Consider the following 24292-nt stretch of genomic DNA (forward strand, 5'->3'; position numbering starts at 1 on the left):
AGGGCAGCCTCACTGCAGCATAGCACTATGGCAACAGGACTTGGTGGCTGCTAGATATTTTCTCCTCTATTTTGGAACATGTTTCTCCAATGCTAAAAAAAAAAAAGGATTGTTCCTATAGGTTTCCCTTAATCCTTATGCTTCCGTCCTTAGATTATCTTTATCTGTTACATATCTTGCTTGACATTGTTGCTTACATGTGTGGTGCCCCCCCCACACTATACTGCAAACTTCTGAAAGATGGGACTGTTTTTGCCTTTTTCTGTATGCCCAACACTTATTGCTATATCCCGCATGTAGCACAGACTTAAATGCTTGTTGGCCTCACTTGACACTTGTAGGCTACACTGCTAGGGTGAATGAGGTTAGGGGAACAAAGAATTTCAAATGACTCAGTTGTGATGATTAAATCCAAAGGTCCCAAAATGGAAGGATTTTTTGAGCCTTTCCTTCTTCCTTAGGGCATGATGAAAGTGGAGTTTAAGAGATTCTACGTGGCCATGGCTGAGAGACCCTTATAATCTATAAAGTTTCTCTATCTCTTTCTCTCTTTTATTAATTCTACCTCTTCTGTAGTGACCAGGTGATTGGGCCAAGAGTCAGTTAAGTAGAATGGGATATTATAAAAAGTTTGCTATTCATAATCTAACCTCATTGTCTTTGTATAAATCTGCATGTATTTAAATTTTGGAGTTTGATTTTTAAAAATAAAGAGATTTCCCCATCCATTCAGTATATCATCTTGATAAATCTGTAAGTCTGTTTTAAGAAAAAATTCCCCTGAAAGAATTAGCATTCATTTTAGCTCTGTATCTTCTAAAAATAGCACCTGCTTTTCAAAGAGCTATGTGTCTATGTACGCGTATGTGTGCATATGTGTGCGTGCATGTGTGTGTGTGTGTGTGTGTGTGTGTGTGTGTGTGTGTGTGTGTGTGTGTGTGTGTTAGTGGTGGTGTGTTTACCAAGGTAGATTAGTCTATTGAAAATGTTCTATTGCCAGTCATCTAAGCTGTAGAAAGGAAGATTGGCCCTTGGCCAAACTCTCCCCCTCCAAGAAGTTTCTTTAACAGATCTTGAGGAGGAAGATTTTATTTACATCATTAACAGTCCATTTATAATACTTCCTATTACCCAATAAAATGTATACCAACATTATAGATAATTGCACCTAATATTACCATTTAAAAACTATCAGTGAATTAAAGGATCTTGTTTATTAAAGTGTGATGGGATCAGTAATTGTTAATTGCCACAGCTCAATTTTAAGTTATTTGCTTTTCCCACGGTACTATGCAGCAATATTATTATTAACTTTAAAAATTATTACCTTTAGCAATGCCGCAACAGCTTCCTGAGTGGCATTACGAACATCCTCCCCATTCACCATTAATATCTGGTCTCCTTGCATCAATCTTCCATCCATATCTGCAATTCCTCCTTTCACAATGTCTGACACAAATACTCCAGTATCATTTCTGCAAATGCAATTTTTATTTTCAATCATTTCATTTTTATTAAATTCCTACAAGGAAAAAAATGAAACATGGCATACCTGCAAGGCATTTTTTTTTCCCTTGGGGATAAAATATGGGGGGTGGGATGGGTAGATTCAACATACAGACCAAGAAATTAATACAAAAGATTTTGAGCAAGGAGAGAAGACTAACAACTGAGGGAATTAGGAAAGGCCTCTGTGGGAGGATAGCAACTATGATATCATTTTTTCCTAGCTACAATGCAATGGTTATATAATGAATGAAGCTTCACTTCAACAAATGACATTTTTATTGCTTACAGCTAAAGTTAGTTCTAGTACTGTGATTTTAGGATATAATTATAGTTAAGACTGATCTTGAGGAAGCATTGTTAATATTAAAATAGACTTAAGGAATATTTTAAACTAATCAATAACAGGATCTCATATGAAGAGCTAGAAGGAACCTTCAAGATCATGTAGTCCAGCACCTCATTCATTTTACAGATGAGTAACTGAGTACTCGCTAGGTCGTTCTAGGCTGTACAGGGAATGACAGAGACAAGATTCAATCCTGGTCCCTTCCACTCCAAAACTCATGTTTTGTTTTGCTTTTTTCTCATTGTTCCATTCTGCCTCTTAATCTATATGTAAATATTTATTAAGATCAAATGCATGGTACCCATCTTCTCAATAATGAAAAAAACTCAAGATATTTAAAATTAGTTGGGCTAACTTTATTGTTTGGAAAATTTAATTTATCTATAACACAAAATACAAGTCTGAAGTTAAGCATCACATCACTTCCATTTTGGGGTTTTAATCACTAGTCTAGTTGATTTGGAGACAGCTAAGTAGCTCAGTAGATAGAGTGCTGAGCCTGGAGTCAGGAAGACCTCAGTTTAAATCTGACCTAAGATGCTCACTAGCTGTGCTACCCTGGACAAGACACTTAAACTCTGTTTGCTTTAATCCACTGGAGAAGGGAATGACAAACCACTAGTATCTTTGTCAAGAAAATTCTGTATAGAGTCACAAAGAATTGGACATGACTAAACAATAACACAGTTGATGTACACATAGAAAACTCCTACTAAACCAGCTTGGCCCCTCACAATCGCTATTTTTCCCATAAGGAATAGGAATAAAATTATAAATCCCTGTATGTGAATGTTTTTATACTCAAACATATCAGTATTTATTAGTTATTATGTGAGTAGGATATAATGTAAAGACCAGTACCTAGGTCCTGTGCTTTAGCCTTAGATCTATCACTAACTCACTTTTGTTGGAGAAACCAGGTCTTTTCTAGTGTTAAGGGCTAAAATTCTAGCTAGTCTGTCTAAAATATTTAATGAGTGGTCGCCAATAAATTATAAGCTTTAGCAAGAGTTAGACTTTTAAGCATTTATTAAGGAGAATAAGAATTTGGTAAAGAGAAAGGCCTAGATTCCTATCTATTAAAGGGAGAGCACATTTCTAGCTCCGCTCTCCACCTGAGTCCAGAGGAAAGAGCCCCAGTCTCCTCCTTCCTCCTCCCACTAGTCCGCGTCACTTCCTGATACCAAAGAAAAGACTCCTGGTCTTGCCCTCAAAGACCTTCGCTTCATGGGCAGAACTCTTCTACTGTAAGTATCCAGCAGGTGGCGTTATTCCAATCGTTACACTAGGTCTCACTTTCCTTGTAAAATGCGTCGAGGTGGAGTAAAAGAACAGTATAGAGAAGGATGTACTTGCTAAAAAGTCAAAGGATGCAAGCCAAATCCTGACTCTGTTAGCTTACTGTGGCCTTCAGTAAATCATTTTATCTCTCTAAGCCTCAGTTTTCTCACCTGCAAACTAAGGGATTTGGACTAGATGGATTCTGATTCCTTCAATAAAAATAGCATATGATGATAATAATGTGTCCTGTAGGAAACTGAAATAATAGTTTGGTGGTACAATGAAAAGAGTACCTAACCTGGAGTCGGGAAGATCTAAGTTCAAATCTAGCCTCTAACCCTAATTAGCTATGTGACCCTGGGCAAGTGACTTAACCTCTGTTTGTCTCAGTTTCCTCATCTGTAAAACCTCGAAGGGTTGAGAGGATCAAATGGCCTAATAACTGTACTTAGCACTGTGCCTGGCACACAGTAACTGCTATGTATATGTTGGCTATTATTAACCATTATTAATCAGTATGGGATATAACATTATCACTAAAATAATCATCACTGACCCACTTGAGTCAGTATGGTACAACAAAACTGGAATCCATTAGAATAAGTGGAAACTCTTAGATAATGGGGATTGGTTTTTTTTTTTTTAAATCCTTACTGCCTAGCACAGTGCCTGGCAAATAGTAGGCATTTAATAAATGCTAACTGAAAGACTGCATGAATTCTGTCAAAGGACTCAGATTCAAATGCTAGCAATGCCACTTTCTACCTGGGTCCTAGTTTGCTCATCTGTGAAATGAAGGGGCCTAGACTTAAAATGACTGTTAAGGTTCTTTTTGTTCCTCATTAAAACTAACTCTAAGGTAAGATCATTCACAAGTGAATCCATTAGGAAACTTTGTGATGAACATGCAGATGTGTTTCACTCGTTTTGGCTGGTTTTACAAGTATTGGGGCTGCAATATAAAAAAAGAAATCAGAAAGTCTCTTTGGGATCACAAGGATCTGAGGTCTGGAGGAAAGGCCAGAGGGTTAAGAATTTAAGAGCCAGGATAGACACCCTATAACCCCTGAAAGGGCAAGCTATCAACTGGAAAGCTTTTCTTCCGTCTTCTCTGATGGAAAATGGGAAGACAATATCTACTCAGCAGGGCTTTTCGATTTTTCTCCTTCAGATTAATTAAGCATTTCATGAAAATGAACTGCCCAGGAAAGGCAATTTAATTTTACAAATGCTCATTACCTTACAGGGAACCTGTGTAAAAAAAAAAAAAAGCCCTGGTTAATTATGACCAAGGGGAGCAACACAGGAGACTGGAGGAATTATGAGGTGGTCAAGGGAAGTTGTTAGCATTCCTTCCTTGGAGGACAATAAAGCGAGCAACGAGTAACCATCCCGGTCATAGCTTGAGTTCTAGTTCCTCTTCCAAGCAGAGAGCTGAACTGGACAAATTCTCAAGGTCCTATCCAAAAATATTGATTTCACCATTGATAAAGCATTGTAGCAAATAGATATTTGCCTAATGCACACATATTTTTACTGAGGTGGAATACATGAGTGAATGTTAATTTCATTTTATTGAACTATCTGGCTGCCTCTTATGGATAAAATGGGCTTTTAAAAGATCTGGGAAAAGGCAGATTTTGTAACCTCTCTCACCTCATTGAATTAATGCAAAATATTTTAGAATATTTAAAAGGAACCTTTAAGTTGCTAGACCAAAGTGGTTAAAGAACAAAGTAACAACCTATTAACTAGGCGGCACAGGGATAGAGTGCCAGGCCTAGAGTCAGGAAGACCTATGTTCAAATCTGGTCTCAGATACCAGCTGTGTGAGCCTGGACAAGTCATGTAACCCTGTTTGCCTCTATAAAGTCAGCTGGAGAAGGAAATGGCAAACAATTCTATTATCTTTTCTAAGAAAACCTCAGATGGGGTCACAAAGAGTCAGACACAACTGAAATGACAGAACAACAAAAAACTTAGCCCATTATCGATTTCCATTAGCATTTATGTCAATTATAACAGAAAAATATAATTATAACATGAGTTGCTTAGAGGTTTCCAAATTCTGTTTGGTCATACTCTGGGATCTTGCAGGAATCCACTAGGAAACTGTGGAGTATTTTTAAAGTTGTTTTACACTTCTGACAATTGTGAAATTTTGTTTGAAATGTACATTTGATGGATTGTATATTATTTTTTAATCTAATTCCCTTTCCTTTCAACTTCAAAGTACACTGTCATTTTAGAAAAGTACTTTATAATCTTTAAAGTACCATACAAAATGAGTGTTTTACTATCATTATTTAAGTATTGGCACATTTGTCAATTAATACATTCAGTGACTCTATCTAGTAGGAAACAAACAGTATAAGCTCTACCATCAATTTCAGTCAGTGAACATTTCTTAAGGGCCTGATATGTGCAATAAATAAAAATTTACATTTATATAGTGCTTTAAAGTTTTCAATGTTTTCCTTTCCTTTTTTTTTTTTTTGCAGGGTAATGAGGGTTAAGTGACTTGTCCAGGGTCACACAAGCTAGTAAGTGTCAAGTGCCTGAAGCCAGATTTGAACTCAGGTCCTCCTGAATCCAGGGCCAGTGTTTTATCTACTGTACCACCTGGCTGCCCCTCAATATGTTTTCCTTAAAACAACTATACAAGGTTGATGGGTGCAAGTATTATTGTCATCCTCATTTGTAAAATGAGGAAACTGAGGGAAATTGTCAAATGCTTTGCTAAAGCTTACACAATAAAAGTCAGAACTGGGTTTCAAACCCAGGTTTCCTTTAATTCTAAGTCTCCCACTACTATTTCCTACCTTACTATTTTAATATTTGTATCTTTACTTTTCATATTTATTATTTCAGAATCCCACAAAGTATATAGAACATAAATGTTGCTTTCATCAATTTGCTTTTTATATTTTATCAGAATGTCATAACTTATTCCAAGTTTTGTGATTCTCTGCAATAACAGTATGTTTTAAATTGATTCTATGAAATATATATTTGCACAAGTCCATGAATGTTCTTAGATTTTGACTGAAAGCCTCCCTGATGTAGAGAACAAATTTGCTTTTTCATACCTTTTCCCAACAATACTCAATCCAAGCCCTTTTCCAGGCTTCTTTTGCAGCTCTACATTGAACATATCATACATGTCCTCCTCTTTATACTGGGCTTCATCTCTGTAGATAGTCAGACGCACTTTCTGAGGCGTCTGCCTCAGTACGTTGATGGCTTCATCATGAGTAGCATTCCTGAGGTCAATCCCATTCACCTGAACCAGAATCAGACGGGGACTGTGAGAAGCTGGGCTAGTGAAAAAGAAGTAAAAACCAAGCCAAACCAAAACCAAACCACTTACTTTTTCATAAGCAAGAAAGTCTAACATGAATTCTCTAAATTCTAAATCCGTACCTCTAAAATCTGATCCCCAGCCCAAAGTCTTCCATCTTTACATGCAGCTCCTTCCTCATAAACTTCATGGATAATAATAGCGCCCTGTGGAGTGAGGAGACAACTGTTGTTTTCTGTGTTACACCCGCTCCAGTAGAGAAAAAAGACACAGCCTAAATTCGTTGAGTTGCATGGGCTGAAGTATTACTGAATAAGATAAAAACATGTATGTGAGAGCACAACTTTTACAAAATAATATACAAATTATTGTGACACAGTGAATGGGGTGGTCAATTTATGAGTCAGAAGACTTGGGTTCACATCCCAGCTGAAAACTTCTTATCTGTGTAACCACTCCCAAATCACTTCCCCTTTCTGTACCTTGGGTCCTTCACCTATAAAATAGGAATCATAACAGCTGTATAGCATTTCTTACAAGAATGTCATGATGAAACTGCTTTGCATAAAAAACAAATAAACAAACAACAACAACTACAAACCACGCCTATATACAAGTATTTGTTATTAATTGAATGTACAAATTCAAAACATACTTTTCAAACTGAACCCATTAAGGCACAACAGACATCTCTGGGGCTCAAAAAATATTTAAGATTAATTTACAGCTATCTAAACTTTAAAAAAAATCCTCATAGACTATATCTATGTTACCTCAAAGGTTATGAATATGGAAAATTTAAATGAGTTGTGAATGACAAGAAACCTTACTAATTCAAATTTTTTTTAAATGAGCAAATGAAGCCACTGTCTAATCCAGAGAAGAGTAGATGCTCTATTACTCCTTAAGTAGTGATAAAATGATATGGATCATAGATTTAAAGTGGGAAGCAAGGGTGCACTTGGGCTTGTTCATACCAGATCATGAAAGCTAACTGTTAAATTTTCAGTATGAAGAAATCACAGATCCAGTCTTTATCTCTTTATCATCTATAGCCTATGTCAACTCTGTGAATAAGGCACTACACCATATAGGTATTCTTTATCCACACTCTGCAGAGGAAGAAATGGAGGCTCATAAATGTTAAATGATTTTTTCACAGTTATATAGTGAGTATTTGAACCCAGGTCCTTCTGACTCGAGGTCCTATACTCTATCTACTCTTCATGACTCTTATCCTGAGGTATTTATCACCTTAAGTGCTCACCAGCAAAGTATCTGCTCCTCCAACAATGCTCAATCCAAGCCCAGTTCGTCCTTTGGAAATGTCAATTGTTGTTTCACAGCCAGGGATAATTGGACAGGTTGCTGGGTCAGAAGGGAAAGTAGCTGGGGTGGAGGACCTGCTTGTGCCTTAAAAGAGAGAAGATAAGCTTGACTCTGCCTAGAGGAACAGAAACTGAGTTAAAGTTGGAAGGATCCACAGACATGTTTGGTCCCTGGCAAAACCTCCCTCCAAGTTATGTGATGCATTGTCCATTAAATAAAAAGAGTTGAATAATCTCAAACTGAAGGGCAAAAAAAACACCTTCGGAAATCTTTGGTTCAAGATGCCACCATTATTTTTACTTTCTTTCTCTTCAATACTATTAATATACCTCTATGGTATAATGATTACTTGTCTATAGCATTTTCAGGATTACAAAGTACTTTTCTAACTGAATATTCCCTAGGAAATAAGTGCAGCATTAATAACATCATTTTAAAGGTGAGAAGGCAGAGGCCCTCAAAGGAAGCACTACACCACATGAGCTGGTGATCTTGGGCACTGAATCTCTCCAGACATCAAGTTTCCTCATTTACAACATGAGGGGTTGGATGACATGACCTCAAAGAATTGTTCTTGTTCCAAATCTATGCTAGTAGTATTCAAAATCATTTGCACAAAATCACACTAAGCCATGTCAAGAGTAGGGACTTGAAGCCAGGTCCGCTTTCCTTAGACCTGGTGATTGATTTAATAAGGTATTAAGAGAAAGTCTCAAAATCATAATGATTCTTCCCCTTTATGTTCAACATGTAGATTAAAATCACATATTTAATTTTATAACATTCTTCATTTAATGTTACCCAAGAACTGGTTTAAAGAAAGCAGAGCAATAATAGCTTAAGTTTGAGATAAAATGTTCTCTTTTTAGGAATTACAGGGAGATAGGCTATTTCCTTGGTTCTAAAATGGTAAAAACAGGTGTAAAGCATTTTCTTGCCTTATGCTATTTTTACATGTATAATTTCAAATTATTTGGGGACTGTTATTCTGGGAACAGCAGAAAACTTAGTGAAAGGGGAAATTTTCTAGAAAATGTTCAAACATTTTAATGAATTGGCAAATGTTCTCTATATAAAGTATTTCTTTCATCAGATACATACTATTTTGCTTTGAGATACTGTTTTGAACTATTTTTTGAATGTTTTGAACTACTGTTTCCCTAAAAAGCATTCCAAAAAATGTGAATGTTTCAGGTTTTTTTATGCCAAAACAGATGAATCCTTTGGGGTTGTTAACATAACCAAATGGCTTTCCTACATTTCACAGTCAAGAACATAAAACAGTTTTTTAAAGTTAAGATGGTACAAATGCTTTAAAATGTGTTTCTGCATGAATGAGAGGTTTTTCTACAAGAAAAAGTTTTCCTAAATAGATGCACCAACATGTGAAGTAATATTAGTAACCTATGTTTACTGCACTTTAATACAAAGCACTTCTCTCAAAACCACATTTGCCTAATCTCAGTTGTGTAGCACAAATATTATTATCCCCATTTCACAGGTAAGAAAATTGAGGCTGAAAAACTAAGTAATCTTGAATTAGGTAGGCTATTTAGTATCTTATTGGAGATTCAAACCCATGCCTCTTAATTGCAAGTCCATCACTTTTTCTACTATGCCAAGGTGTCCTCATGATGCACAGGTCATGGGATCTTGGTATAATTTAGACCATGCTATAAAAGAGACTTCCTGGCATTTTCATTAAACCCCCATAACATATTCTACCAACATAGACCTTTGTTTTATACCATATTCCACAATACTATTGGTCATGACATAATAATATTCTGATACGAAATGGTATTATCTGAAGCATAAGGGAACAAAATGATCCTGGTTTTCTACCCTGTGGATAAGAGAACTAGCTAGGCTCGCACAGACTATATGAGATTTTCTTTCCCTAATAGAGAGAAAAACATGTACAGGCCACCCAACATTTTCCTTTGAGATCACATTCCCAAAGGGAGTGAAACAAGTCTATGTAGGAACCCCTTCATTACCTACAATGCGAAGGACATCCAATACAAAAATTTTGAATAGGGGTTGTCACTCACAGCATGCTTTTAGAAGCACTTGGTAGGCTACTGGCTTCTTTACAGTAGTTATCTGATTGCATTTGGATTCCTATATACATACAGACTCTAATATCTGAAATTTGAGGCTTGCAGTCCTAGCCTTACTTCTGATAGGTTCCGGTTCTGGAGATCCAGAAGGGGGCATCACTGGAGCTTGTGAGATGTTCTTTTTGTCTGCAATGGATGCACTGAGGGTTGACTGGACAGGCTGGACTTCTGGATCCTCTGCATTAATAGTAAGTTTCACTGTGTTCTTTGCAGTCTTCAAAAGATTTATAAACTGGTTAAATAAAACAAAATTAATGAGTAAATTATTAAGCTAATGGAATCAGGACATTGATATCCCCAGAGGCTTATGCTTTCTAGTACTTTGAGAAGAAATAAATATATTTAACATCCAATTTCCTCATCTAAAATGTAAATATTGAACTAGATGATTTCCAAGATTCCTTTTAAGCTCTAAATATCCAGAGTCCCTCTATGAGACTACGTGTATCTGGGAACAATCAGATCTGTGAATATATTAATAAAAATGTTACTTTGGTTAAGACTGAGAGAGGATCTTATTAGGATCCAAGGAAGTTTAATTATTTTCAAGGAAAAGTAAGTCATTCGCTCAATCAGTGACTAACACACACATACTATACATAAATACACATATACATGGAATATCACACATGTACATATACTTATAATTATACATTCACACATACCAATCACACATATATATTCATTAGTACACAAGCAGACATACACACTCATGTACCTGTTGATAATCATTTTATAAGTCTCCTAATTTCATAAAGGTACCTTTTCCACAGGATAGCCTACAACAACTTCATCATCTACTGCCAAGATCTGATCTCCAACTTTGATACGTCCATCCTAGGAAGAAAGAGGAAAGTTTCTGATACTTTTTTTTTTTTCTTGGGAACAATATTCTACCTCTTCCACACACATCCACTACACTCTCCAACAGCCAGGATGCTAGGAAAATCTCACCTTTGCTGCTACTCCATGATCAGTTAGACTCTTTATGACAACTCCATTAAGGGTATCTTCTTCACTGATGGCAATGCCTAAACCCCCTTGATCCTAGAGAAATAAAGACCAGAGAACTCAGGAAATTTTAAACAAGGAATTTTAATTTCCCCAAAAAGAAATGTATGCAAATGTAATTTCTTCTGCTTGCCATATTCAACCCTTGATAACAGAGAAGTATTTGAAAACTTATTTAAAGCCCATTGTTTAAAGAATTTATGATCTTTACTCTTCCCTTAAGGCTTTACAATTTCCTTCTTAAAATATGATGCATGTTCCACCTAACCCCCCTTTGCAATTGAAGGAGAAATATCTAGTTAAGTTTAAGTAAAGACTCAGCTACCCAAAGACCAGCTGGGCCAATATGAAAGAGGTTTATTTCCAATTGGTTGTACACTGGGTGGTGGGTTTATTTGGGGGCCACAGAAAATAATATCCTAAATCATGGAGGTGTTGTGCTGTACATAAGTGGAAGAAACATCTACAATGATGAAATCATGTATTCTTACAAAGCACTGAAACAAGTATGTTAAGCAGCTAATAAATATGCATTTTTTTCAATCTAACCAATACTATGTCTATAGAACTTGGAAATGCTATCTGAGACATATGCCTGATCTTCCTGTGTCTCTGGTATGCCTTTTAGAAAATACAACCTTTTATTTCACTACTCTCCTTCCCTGTCCTATTCTTTTCTTTCTGGTCTTTCCCCTTGAAATAAGAGCTGATCCAAATGCAGTCATTAATCTTTTCTTCCCCATGCTAGCAAGAGCTTAGTATCCAGAGCCTGTTTCCATGGATACTTGAGTTTTGAGATTGCAGGGCAGGGGTGTCCCAAACTCTCAAGCATAAAAAGTCTCACTGAAAATCTGCCCAAGCCTGAGAGTTGAACTTCTTTTATGTATAGTCTTCACATTTTCTTTTATCAGAACCAAATGCTTAATAATATCAGCCTGTGATTCTCTTTACTATTAGGTTTAACAACATTAAAATAGTTTTTTTGGAGTCTATCTCCATCTGACCAAAGCCAACAATACTTTTCTTTGTAATTTCTGCCCAGAAAACAGACAAAAAAATAAAAGGAAAGAATTGAGACTGTTTTCTTTGCTGATTTGGAAAATAAAATTCTATTAAACATCCAAAAAAAAAGAAAAAGAAAGAAAAAAGAAAATGTATGCACATCCTTCCATGCTTCTTTGCAGAGGTGACAGGCAATGGGTGTGGAAAGTTGCACACACTTGGTTGATATGCTGGTTAGTTTTGCTGAATTGTTTTCTTTTGCCTCTCTTTATTCTCTAATGATAAAGGTTGACTCTCTGGGAAGCAGAGGTCATATTTGAAAAAGAAAGTGATGTAAAAGCAAAAAGATACTAATAAAAATCTTTTTAAAGTATATATTGATTCTTTCCCTACTTTTGAAGAAAAATTCTTCTTCAAAAATGGCAAAGGAGTGCCTGACTCTCCTGTGAGAATTATTACATTTATTCATTTTCTAAGATTGATTGTTTATTCCTTAACTGATTGTTATTGGCTATTGATTCATAAGATCTCAGAAGTGGAATGATCTTGGGATCAGAGACTTAGAGCTGGAAGGAAAATTAGAGATCATTGAATTTAATCCCTTTATTTCAAAGATGAGACTTAAAGAAATTAAATTACTTTCCTGGAGGCACAAAGATAGCAAGTCTCTGAGGTGGAATTCAAACTCATGTCTTCATGACCATAAGCCCAATACTTCATTCTCTGTGCCTGAGCTTCTTGAACTGTGGGCTGCAATCCTATATGGGGTCATGTAACTAAATATGGGGGTTATGAAAAATTTGACAACAATAAAAGGTTATATATACCTATATACTGGGGGGTCACATAAAAATTTCTTGGGCAAAAAAGGGTCACAAATGGAAAAAGTTTAAGAAGCCCTGCTCTATGCAATACTGCCTCTCCGCTAAGAATTCACCTAGTCCAATCTGCATCTGAGAAAAAATCCTTACCTAACTCTAAACATAACATCCCCTACTCCACGTAGATGCTAACACCAAGATGCCAATGAGCACTCAAGACCCAACAGAAGTAAGACATATCGGTCCCTTCTCCTTCAGTCATGCCAGACCCTATTGAACAAGTGCTGGATTCTCTCTTCTGGTTTAATTCTAACCTCTCACACCCTAGTTCAACCCACCTCTTCCTGAAGTAAACAAAATCCTGACTCCACTGTAGCCCTCTCACTGGCCCCACTCTTTTCTGTAGTCATTGTTCAGGTACCATATCTCCTTCCTTTTCAATTGCACTGCTGTCCTCCAGATCCCTAGATATTGCTATCTGATCTGCTACTGAACCTAAGGTCTTCTGGCTTATCACCCTAAGGATGATGTAGCCTTTATAAGTATACTGAATCTGAAACTCTTTATGTGTGTTATGTCCCCTATAATTAGGATATCTTGAGAGTTGGGACCATGTAAGATGGTCAATTTATATGCCCAACATGAAGCATAATGCTTGACACAGTATAAGCACTTAAAAATTCTTTACAATCCCATCCTCTTCTGTCTACAACATCCATGAAAAACTATCATAGAGTCTATAATAAAGGATCTTAGTTTATAGGGAACCCAGTCATGGATAACCCATTTCACTTTTGGACAGCTAACATTGTAAGTTATTCTAGATACTGAGCCATGTCCACCTGTCTTCGATTTCCACCACTGTTCATGGTTATGCTCTTCAGAGCCTCGCAAAACAAATCGCAGCTCTCTTTCTTCTACATAACAATCTTTCAGACATAGGAAAACAACTATCCAGCTTCCCTAAGTTTTCTCTTCTCTAGGCTAAACATCACCAGTTTCTACCAAAAAATGTTCCTATTGGTCATGGTTTCAATTCGCGTCATTCTGATCCCATTCCTATAGATACACTTTGTCAATGTGCCTCTTTAAAATGAGGCACCTAGAATTAAAGTCAACATTCTATATTCTATATTATTCTCTGACCAGCAAAGAGTAAAGGAGCCAGTCTTCCTGGTTCTTCACATTATGCTTTTATTTTAATGAAGCTTGAAAGCTTTTTCCACTGCCATGTCACATTGTTGATTTATACTAAGCTGTAGTCCATTAAGCTTCTCAAGTCCTTCCTTACCACATGTACTTTTATCTAACTACATCTTCCCAATTTTCTATTTGCATAATTGGTTCCTGAACTCAAGGAAAGGATTTGACATATATCCTATGAAGCTGCTCATAATTAGATTTGGTCTATAATTCTCACCCATGGAGATGTTTTGGGGATTCTGTCATGTAACATAGTAGTTTCATGTCATACATACATTTCATAAACATACCACTTATGCCTGTAACCAAGTCATTAATTTAAAATGTTGACCAGAAAAGGCCAAAAGATGAGGCAACCCATAAGAGATATACTATCAGGTTAAAATTCATTCATTAATTTTTTGTTGAGTCTTTCAACCAGTTCCTAAGGTATCTAACTATACAAGAAACATTCCAGCCCATATCTATTCATCTTGTCCATGAGGATGACATAGAGACTTTGCCATATTCCTTGTTAAAACTCAATTATAATATTATGACATGCATATGACCTACCAGGTTAATAATGCTGTTTAAAAAAAAGAAAATGAGATTAATCTTCCATAATCTGTTTTCAATAAATGTATGATTGCTAATAGTGATCACTCTACATATTTGTAAACTACCTTAGTACTTATAAAACTTAGAACTTGTAAACTACATTCATATCAGGAAGTGGTACTTCAGAATAAGTAACTAATAATTTCTCCTAGGCAGCTAGGTGGCTCAGCGAATAGAGCAATCGGTCTAGAGTCAGGAAGACTTCATTTCAAATCGAGCCTCAGATACATACTAGCTGTGTGACCTTGGGCAAGCTATTTAATTGCTTTTTTCCTCAGTTTCCTCAACTGTATTGGGATAATAATAACACCTTCCTCACAGGATTGTTCTAAGGAGCAAATGAGATGATATTTGTAAAGTGCTTAGCACTATGCCTGACACACAGTAGGTGTTATGTAAAAGTTAGTATTTTTTTCTTTCTTTTTTTTTTTTTTAGTGAGGCAATTGGGGTTAAGTGACTTGCCCAGGGTCACAAAGCTAGTCTGAGGCTGGATTTGAACTCAGATACTCCTGACTCCAGGGCTGGTGCTCTATCCACTGCACCACCTAGCTACCCCTAAAAGTTAGTATTGCTGTTGTTGGTTTTACATTTTTCCATTTCTATTGGGCACAATAAGCGAACCACCCAGAGTTCTGAAGAAAAGAGAATCTGCTCTCTATTGCTTATAGAGAAAAACTCTCATTTTCCCAATTTAGAGAGTTAATAACTAGTTAAATTATTTTCTAGGAGTCAGAAGAACAGACTACCTAATTCTCACCTTAGGGAAAAAAAAATAGGAAGGTAAATTTGCTTAAGACACTACCTAACAAAAACTAAAGTCAAATAGGTTTCTTATTTTCCACACCACTGTCCTTTTCTATTTGAACAAATAATAGTGAATAAATGTAAATATGTTCACATATTGTCAGCAAAACTAAGCATGAAATTATCAAGGTCCGTCATTTCTAGGCAAAAGACTGAAAATGTATGTGTTTGGTGGGGGGAGGGGGGTGGTTAGTATTAAGAAAGAGAAAGGAATCCTGAATCACAATGAAGTCATCTTCACTCTCCTTATCCCTTAAACCTCATAAATCTCTTACACATCCTATCATATATAAGTATTGTTTCCAGCTCCTCAAAAAAATTTTTGTACCTTGCCCCTCCTTTCTACTTTCACTGCCACCAACATAGTTTGTGCCTAGACCTAATGATATCCTTCCTGCCTCCAATCTATTCTTTCTTCCTTATGTGCTGCCATCATCATGTCACTTCTCTTCTCAAAAACTTTCAGTTTCTCACAACTTACCTAGCCCTGATATTCAAGGCTTTCCACAACTGGATTTGACATCCGTCCAACCTCATCATTCCTTTATATAATCTTTATTCCCGGTAAACTAAATTACTTTCTGTCCTGCCTTATCTTATTTTCATAACTTTGCCTATACTATTTCCAACGCTTGGATACTCTCTCACATCTATCTGTTAAAGTTCCTCTATTACTTCAAGGGTCAATTCAGAGAACAAGAAGCCTTCTCTACTGACCCCCCGCCCCCAACCCCATAGCTAAATGTGGTCTATCAGATTCTTCTGATTTTTAAGAGTGCCCTGTCCAGTTCTCAGCTTTCCCCAATCACAAGCTACCTAGTATCATAGTTATTTGTGTAAGTTTCTTAAAGATAAGGCAAACACTACGTCTCTTTTCATCTTTGTATCCCCAGTGCCTAGGTTAAAGTTTTGTAGAAATACAGCAGGCACTTAGTCAAGGCATATTAAAAACTACATTTTTAGGTTTTCTAGATATATTAAGAAATAATAATTCTCTCAAAAGGCATTTCTAGACTTTTGAGAAAAGTCTCTTAGAAAGGTAGTTGGGAAGCAAGAAGTAGGGCTCAAAAGACCTTTTTGTAGGCAACTAGATTAAGGGTAGGGTGCCAAACCACATAAGAAAGAATAACTCTCCTCTTTCTTCTATCTTTGCTTTTTCTATCCCTAAAGTGATTTGGTTATTGATTCATCTGAAGGGAAATCTCTTCCTTATTAGTTCACCTAAGGAGATTCAAAGACTAGCATGCTTTCTTTCATGGGATAGTTAGTGGCTCAGTGGATAGAGAACTGGGTTGGGAATCAGTAAGACTCATCTTCCTAAGTTCAAATATGGCCTCAAAGATTAGCTGTGTGACCCTGGACAAGTCATTTAATCCTGCTTGCTTCAATTTCTCATCTGTAAAATGAGCTGGAGAAGGAAAGGACTATATCAGAATAAATAAGAAATAATTAACAGAGGAGAGGCCCTAGAAATAAGAAGGATTTTGGAAAGGTTTCCACATGCTGAGGGGTTTTTTGTTGTTGTTGTTGTTTTTGCTGGAGAAGGAAACAACAACCATTTCAAGTAGGGCAAACTGAAACTAATGAACAACAACAACCAAAAACACCCAATCTTTTCAGTTCAGAAAGGATTAAGATATGAACCAAAAGGAAAAAGTTCCTTTGTTTAACTCTAGGAGTTAATCAGTCATTCATTAAGCTTTTTTTTTTAACCTGAAACTAAAAATCTATTATGACAACTTGCTATTCCTTTTAAATAATAAAGTTATCATGTAACCTTTTTTTCCCTTTTTTTCTTCCCTCTCATCTACCTGCCCTAGAGATGTCTACCATTAGTACAAATATGTGTACGTTTCTAAGTAAGTATGTATGTATGTGTGTATGTGTGTATGTGTGTATAGAAAAACATAGATAGACTTGTGAGAAATAATGAAGAACAAAATGAGCTCTAGAACCAAGAGAACATCGTATATAGTAACAACAATATTGTTTTAAGAATGACTTTGAATGACTAACTCATACTAAGAACTAACTATGTATCAATTACAGTACTAAGCCAGGGAGTGGTGGGGCGAGTTAACAAAGAGTCAAAAGACAGTCCCTGTCTTCAAGGAGCTCAGTCTAACAGGGGAGAACAAAAAGCAAACAAATATGCACAAACAAGCTATATACAGGATAAATAGGAAATAATTAACAGAGGGATGACCCTAGAATTAAGAGAGATTTAGAAAAGCTTTTTTAGAAGGTGGAATTTTAGCTGGGTAGCTAATTTAGCCAGTAGGTGAGGATAAGGGGGGATAGTATTCCAGGCATGAGGATGATCCAGAGAAAATGCTCGGGGGTGAGAGACGGAATGTCTTGCTCATGGAAGAACAAGGAGGCCAGGGTTACTGATTAAAATATTACATAGGGGAGGGGAGTGTAAGGTGTAGGAAGACTGGGGATGTAGAGTCTAGGAGTTAGGTTATGAAGGGCTTTGAATGCCAAACAGAAGATTTTGTGCTTGACTCTAGAGGTAATAGGGAATCATTGGAGTTTACTGAATATGGGGTAGTCATGCTCAGACCAGCACTTTGGGAAAATTACTTTGGTGGCTAATTGGAAAATGGACTGGGGTAGGGAAAGATTTCTGTCAGGCAGACTCCCCCCCACCCCCACCCCCAGCAGCTTATTGCAATAGTTCTGTTCTTGTGAATTAATAAGGGTCTACACCAAGGTGCTGGCAGTATCAGAGGAGAGAAGGGGGTGGTGTATTTGAGAGATTATACAAAGGAGAAACTGACAGGCTTTGGCAAAAGGATGAGCGGGTTTGGGGGAACAGTTAAGCTTTGGACATGTTGAGTATAAGGTATCTACTCTACATCCAGTTATGGATGTCTGAAAGGCAGTGGGAGATGAGAGACTAGAGATCAACAGAGAGGTTAGGGCAGGAAAGGTTGATCAGAGAAACATAAGCATAGAGATGATCATTAAATCCATAGGAGTTGATGAGATCACCAAGTGAGGTAGTATAGAGAGAGAAGAGAAGAGGACTCAGGATAGAGCCCTGTGGGACACCCATGGTTAATGGGTATGATTTGGATGAGGATCCAGAAAGGATTTGACGAGCAGTCAGATAAGTAAGAAAAGGACCAGGAGATAACGGTGAACCAAAGCGTTAAAGAGAAGGGCATATCAAGGAGAAGAGGGTATCAGTGTTAAAGGCTGCAGAAAAGTCAAGGAGAATGAGGACTGAGAAAAGGTAACTGGATCTGGCAATAAGATCACTCATAACTTTGGAGAGAGCAGTTTTAACAGAATGTTGAAGTCAGAAACCAGATTGTAGGGGTTTAAGAAGGGAATGAGACATGTATAACCCATATCAAATTGCTAACTATCTCAGGAAGGGAAGAAGAGAGGGATGGAAAGAATCTGGAACTCAAAATAAAAAAAACAAATGTTTAAAAATTGTTTTTTACATGAAATTGGGGAAAGAGAAAATATTATTTAAAAAAGAGAGAGGGGAGAGGAAGTAGAGGCATCTAATTCCAGGAGTTTTACCAGAAAGGGCAGAAAAGATAAAGGATGTTAATAGTTATTGGGTTTGGAAGGACCAAGGATGTTTTGGGGATTTTTGTTTTTGTTTTTGTTCTTTTGAGGCTGGGGAAAACTTGAACATGTTTATAAGTAGTTGAGAAGGAGCCAGTAGATGGAAAAAGATTGAAGAGAAGTGATAGAATGGGAAAGTCAGAGGGGGCAATATGTTATAGAACTTGAGAGGGAATGGGATCACTTTTGTCCTAGTATGAAGGCAGAAGTTGAGGAGAGAAAGATTGTATGTACTCCAGGTACTGAACTCCTTGAGAAAGAAAGTGGGGTGTCCTGGTAATTTTTTTTTGTCCAATATTGTAATAAATGTTACCTGGAAGCCTGGGGCAGACTCATGTCAGAAGGAATGGAAGACCATTCCAGTTTGAATATATCTCTTTCCAAGCTAGAAATGGCTTGGATATAGATTAATGATGAGTCATATTATTTCTGGCATGCTAGTTAGTGTCCAAACACAGAATGCAGTATTAGTATTACTTTTCTTTGAGAACTTTATATTTGTTAAAGTAAACAGATGGAGAAGATGTTAGTCTTATCTACTTAATGTGGAAGGCATAAAAATCTGAAAAATTGGAGGGTCTAAATTACTCAGAATGGCAGTCTATAGAAATTAATAATTCCCCACTTCACTTCTGTCAGGGTGGATACCAGTGAGTAGCAAGAACAGATCTGTGGAAAAAAACCAAGTCTATGACAGATCACTCCAAAAAAATACAAAGCAAACATGTAAGGAGGTAAAGCTAAGATGTCTAAGTTTAAGGTTTTTTATGCTATAAAACAATGAGCAAAGAAGATAGGGATATATATGTACACAAAGTTGTTCTTGTCTTTGGGGCAGAATCAGAAATGAGAAACTCAGTAATAATCTGTTGACTGTTATTTGGCTGAAATATTTGTCTGAGGAACTGGAAAAGGAAAATTCTATGCGCTTCAATGAGCTGGTACTTTTCAATAGTGCAGGATGTGCTAATAATAATTCTGACTAAAACATATGATTTACATGCTAATAATATCTGATATTTTTTAAATATTTAAATACCAAATTGAAAAAAGCTAGTCTGAGGGATTCCCTGTTTTTAAAAAGATTTAAGTTTCTAGATATCTTCCCTTCATAAGAATATATTACTTTTATATAGAATTTAGAGTTATAAAATAATATATACACATATACATACACACATATACACACACACATACACACATACATACACAGGGGTGTGCTGGAGACACTTCTAATTACCTGGAAGAAAGGACTGTTATATTTTCAGTTAGCATTTATACCTCAGTAAGTGTCAATCTCAGTAAATCAGGGATTGATGTATTGTTTTGTTGATTGTCTAGACTTAAGAAGTGTTAATAATGCAGATTAAACTTAAATGTGTGCCATACATACACAGACTTATCTATGTTTTCTTGTCTCCTCTATTGGGCTTTAAATTCCATATAAGTAGGGATTATTCTATTTAATATATGTTTTGCCAGCACCTAAGTCAATGCCTGGAACATTATAGGTCCTTAATAGAAGCTTGATTATATGTATTGGGACTCCTTTTTGGTGGCCACTAATAAATGCTTTCTCAATAAAGTCATTTCTCTTTTAAGCTATTACTTAGAAATTGTTTTGGAAAGACAAATAAACTTCATGGCTGTTTAAAGTAGATTTACCTTTGGAAGTTCCAGATGACGAACATTTTTAAAAGAACTGAAGTCTATCGCTGTAACAGAACTGGTAATACTCAATTCAGCCTGTAGGAGAAAAACATAAATTCAAGTATATTTTCAAACAAATAGATCCATTTTAATCAAAACCATTCAATGGAGTATTTATTATTATCATTATTTAGCACTTAATGAAATTTCTAAACATATTATCTTCCAATAAGAGCTACATTTTTATATATTAACTTCAAAGTTAAATTATTTTCCAAGGTTGCCTAGAATTTCTATGATGAAACTGTATAGAAAGTCTATAAAGAACAGTTTCTTAACACACCTCTCTTTATATAATACATATATATATGTGTGTGTGTATACACACACATGTGCGTGCACGCACATATATAAAATACATTTTAAACCCTATTTTGAGACAGCTATAACACAAAGTTAAAAATCCCTGTTTTAAAAATTCATATGCCCTAAAAGAGCAGTCCCTGCCTCAGCATCCATCAACCATTTATTTACAATTTTCTCCTCTAAATGAAATATTATCATTTAAATGTCAGTTTGAAAATTGTAGACATGCTTCATTATTTTCTATAGTAATAATAATTCTCATTAATAAAGTGCTTTTTCACACTAACATTATTTGTTTGTATCTATACTATTTTGTACCTATGTTATAGTTAGAAACATTTGTACACTTTAAACCATAATAGATACAAATAATATATTACATCATGTTATACAGTGTTATGATAAAATTATAGCAATTTGTATATAACTTCCCCCTCCTAGACTATTAGCTCTATGATGGCAAGTCAATCTCCAGCACCTAAAGCAATTTTTTTTTATATTTAAAACTTTTTTTTGAATCAAATAGAAATGAATTGAGGACTGTGGATGGCAAAAATTGGCTCAATAGTACATTCTGGTATAACAAATAAAAGGATTCTTTAATTCACTTTAACAGTTGCATGAACCAAAGTTTATGGATTAATTTAGAGAATTTTGAATAAAATATTTTGAATTAATACCAAAATTTGTAGTGCAGCGGTGTGCATATTATGTAGGCAAGCAATTTGGTATCATTTTGTGACAGCGATTACATGTATATGCATATGTGTGTGTGTTTCTGCTACCCCCAGGATGATCCAGAACTTCTGACTGATCAAACAAAACTGAATTCAGCTGATTTTCCCAACTTAACTTAGTTTTCTGTCAGCTGTCTGCTACATTTTGCACCACACACGTTTCATTGCTTTCTTGCTGTGTTTTAATTCTGCAGCATTTAAGAAACATGCAAGACCTTTAGTTCTCACAAAGTATCTCTCAATGATGGAAACCCAAGGAATATAATTAAGGCTAGACTTGGAAAAACTGACAGTAAATGGTGCATTTAGGATGATAAAAACTGTTGTTTCATGATTAAAAATTAGTCATTGTAACAGCTAACACATATGTAATCCTTTAAAGTTTGCGAAGTACTTTGCAGTTTTTATCTTCACATTCCTCCTGGGAAGTAGGTGGTATTAATATCCCATTTTACAGATGAGGAAACTGAGGCAGAGTACTCTCTGTGACTTGTCCAGGGTCACACAAATAAATAGTACGAATATGAGGCCCAATCTGAACTCAGGTCTTCCTGACTCCAGACTCCAGTGTTTTATCCATTGTGCCACCTGGATGCCTCATGCATTAAGAATTAAAGAACACATGGCACATGCCTGAAAATTCGATGCTAAATCATGAAAACCAAGTCACTCAAGCAAAAGAAGACATATTACATATTAAAAGATATTTAAATATATAAAACATTAAGGTACTATATCAATTAACTTGATTATTTTATTCTGTCCATATTAATTTAAGCACCACTATACAGAGCACTTAATAAAATCCTTTCACAAAGAAATAAAATGTATAACTAAGATACCTCCTGATTCTGAAGAGCCTCTATGGTAGAAGGTAAACCTTCCAGTCCTTTACCAGGACAAACAGCCATCTGATTCACTGCATCTTTGTTTCTAAAAAAAAAAAACAAAACCACAAAGTATAATCATACTAAATGTAATTTAAATAATAAATTCACCTATGGTAACGGGTGGCAGCCAAGCCCTGCAATCCAAATCTGGGATATTAATTTTTAAAATTTACATTTTGTTTTTCATCCATGCTTTGAACACAGTAGACATCTAATTTGTATTTGTAGAATAAACAGAAAAAAATTTACAGTCGACTTGCTAGCTTAAGCATTTGGAAAACAAGTAGGAAAATGAGGCTTACCTGATAAAAATGATTTTAACTTTTGATGGGGCACATTTAATTATTGATGAGGCATTCTGATGACTTCTTCCATATAAAATCTGTCCATTTATCTGTATAAAACAAATACAGACTGACCTTGAAATTTAGATTTCTTTAATTCATAAAATACCACCTAACAAAAGTATAATGTGTTGTCACTTCTGATCATTCTGATGAAATAAGTGTGTTAACATTACACACACACACACACACCAATCTCTGGGGATATAAATAAAAAATCATTTCCCTCTCTCCCTCTCTGTTTCTCCTTCTGTATCTCTGTCTGTCTTCTCCCATAACACACACACACACACACACACACACCCCACACACACACACAGAGTTTAATGACCATGCAGTGTCTAAGATTAGTCACCATGTGCTCTAGTAGTCTAAGGCATCTGTCAGGCAAGCAGGAAGTCACTGGAGCTTGCCGTCTTCTATTAGCTCCAGTCACTTGCGATCTGGCTCTCTCATCAATTAACAGGCTACTCAAATTATTCAGAGGATCTTCCTGCTGTGACTGCTGCCAGTTTCCCAGTACCAAACAGGAATCTCAGTGGTCAGAGTCCCAAATGAGTCTCTGTTTGACTCATGGGCAATAGAAGTTCTAGCATGTGCTTATGTCTTATACTATAATTTATAGTGCTTTATTTTTACAAAGTGCCTTCCTTACCACTTGTCTTGTGAGATTTGTAATGTAGGTATTATAATTTTCATTTTATAGATTAGCAAATAAGAATTCTGAGAGGTTAGGTGACTTACCTATGGTCATTTAGGTAAGGTCAACCCGACCTTCAATCATCAATGATACCCTATTTCTTTTTTTACACTACAATGACAGAAATGAAGTACTGCTGCATTGCACATTGGTAATTCTATCTTTCGCTAGAATTTTCTTGTCTTCAGAGACATTGGGTAGTACGTAACAGGAAACTCACCTCTAGAAGTTCATCTCCAATCTGCAGTCGCCCATCTTTCCCAGCTGCACCATTTGGGTCGATTCCAACTATAAAGACACTCATTCTTGATCGATCTTTGTTTCCAGCAAGACTCAGGCCCAAACCAGTTCGACCTTTTTCCAATTCAATCATGAAGAGTTCACCTGATAGGGTTCCATAGCGCTGAAGGATATTTTCTATATAAAATAGAAAGAGAGCAGGTTTCAGGAGCTAATTATATCTAAGAATTTTGGCCATAATTACTTAGTTTCAACCTCCAAATGCCATTGACTACTTTGTATCATATACTTTATACTATTTGTTCTGTTTCCTATGTCATTTTTTGAAAGAAACAAATATTTTTTTAAAAAAAGGAAAAAAACAATGCTCTCGTTTGTAACAACTTTGGCAAAATTTTGCCTTTTGGAATGACTAATTTCCTTAGAAGATAACATTTTTTTGAGCT

The 24292-nt window shown here is 36.0% G+C and overlaps 1 protein-coding gene across 9 annotated transcripts in view; it reads right to left on the minus strand.

Annotated features, from left to right (window-relative positions):
- MPDZ (multiple PDZ domain crumbs cell polarity complex component) overlaps positions 1-24292 on the minus strand; it is a 220961-nt gene that overhangs the window by 22794 nt on the left and 173875 nt on the right. For all 9 annotated transcript variants that reach the window (XM_043979442.1, XM_043979441.1, XM_043979448.1 and 6 more), the window contains 11 exons: positions 23827-24023; positions 22865-22956; positions 22515-22605; positions 20585-20665; positions 10844-10936; positions 10652-10726; positions 9947-10121; positions 7705-7850; positions 6560-6643; positions 6226-6419; positions 1328-1475 (listed from right to left, as the gene is read on the minus strand). In XM_043979442.1, coding sequence (XP_043835377.1) covers positions 1328-1475; positions 6226-6419; positions 6560-6643; positions 7705-7850; positions 9947-10121; positions 10652-10726; positions 10844-10936; positions 20585-20665; positions 22515-22605; positions 22865-22956; positions 23827-24023 — 1376 coding nt within the window. The remainder of the gene's footprint in view (positions 1-1327; positions 1476-6225; positions 6420-6559; positions 6644-7704; positions 7851-9946; positions 10122-10651; positions 10727-10843; positions 10937-20584; positions 20666-22514; positions 22606-22864; positions 22957-23826; positions 24024-24292) is intronic.

Source organism: Dromiciops gliroides, chromosome 1 (genome assembly GCF_019393635.1).
Source record: "Dromiciops gliroides isolate mDroGli1 chromosome 1, mDroGli1.pri, whole genome shotgun sequence".
Taxonomy (NCBI): domain Eukaryota; kingdom Metazoa; phylum Chordata; class Mammalia; order Microbiotheria; family Microbiotheriidae; genus Dromiciops; species Dromiciops gliroides.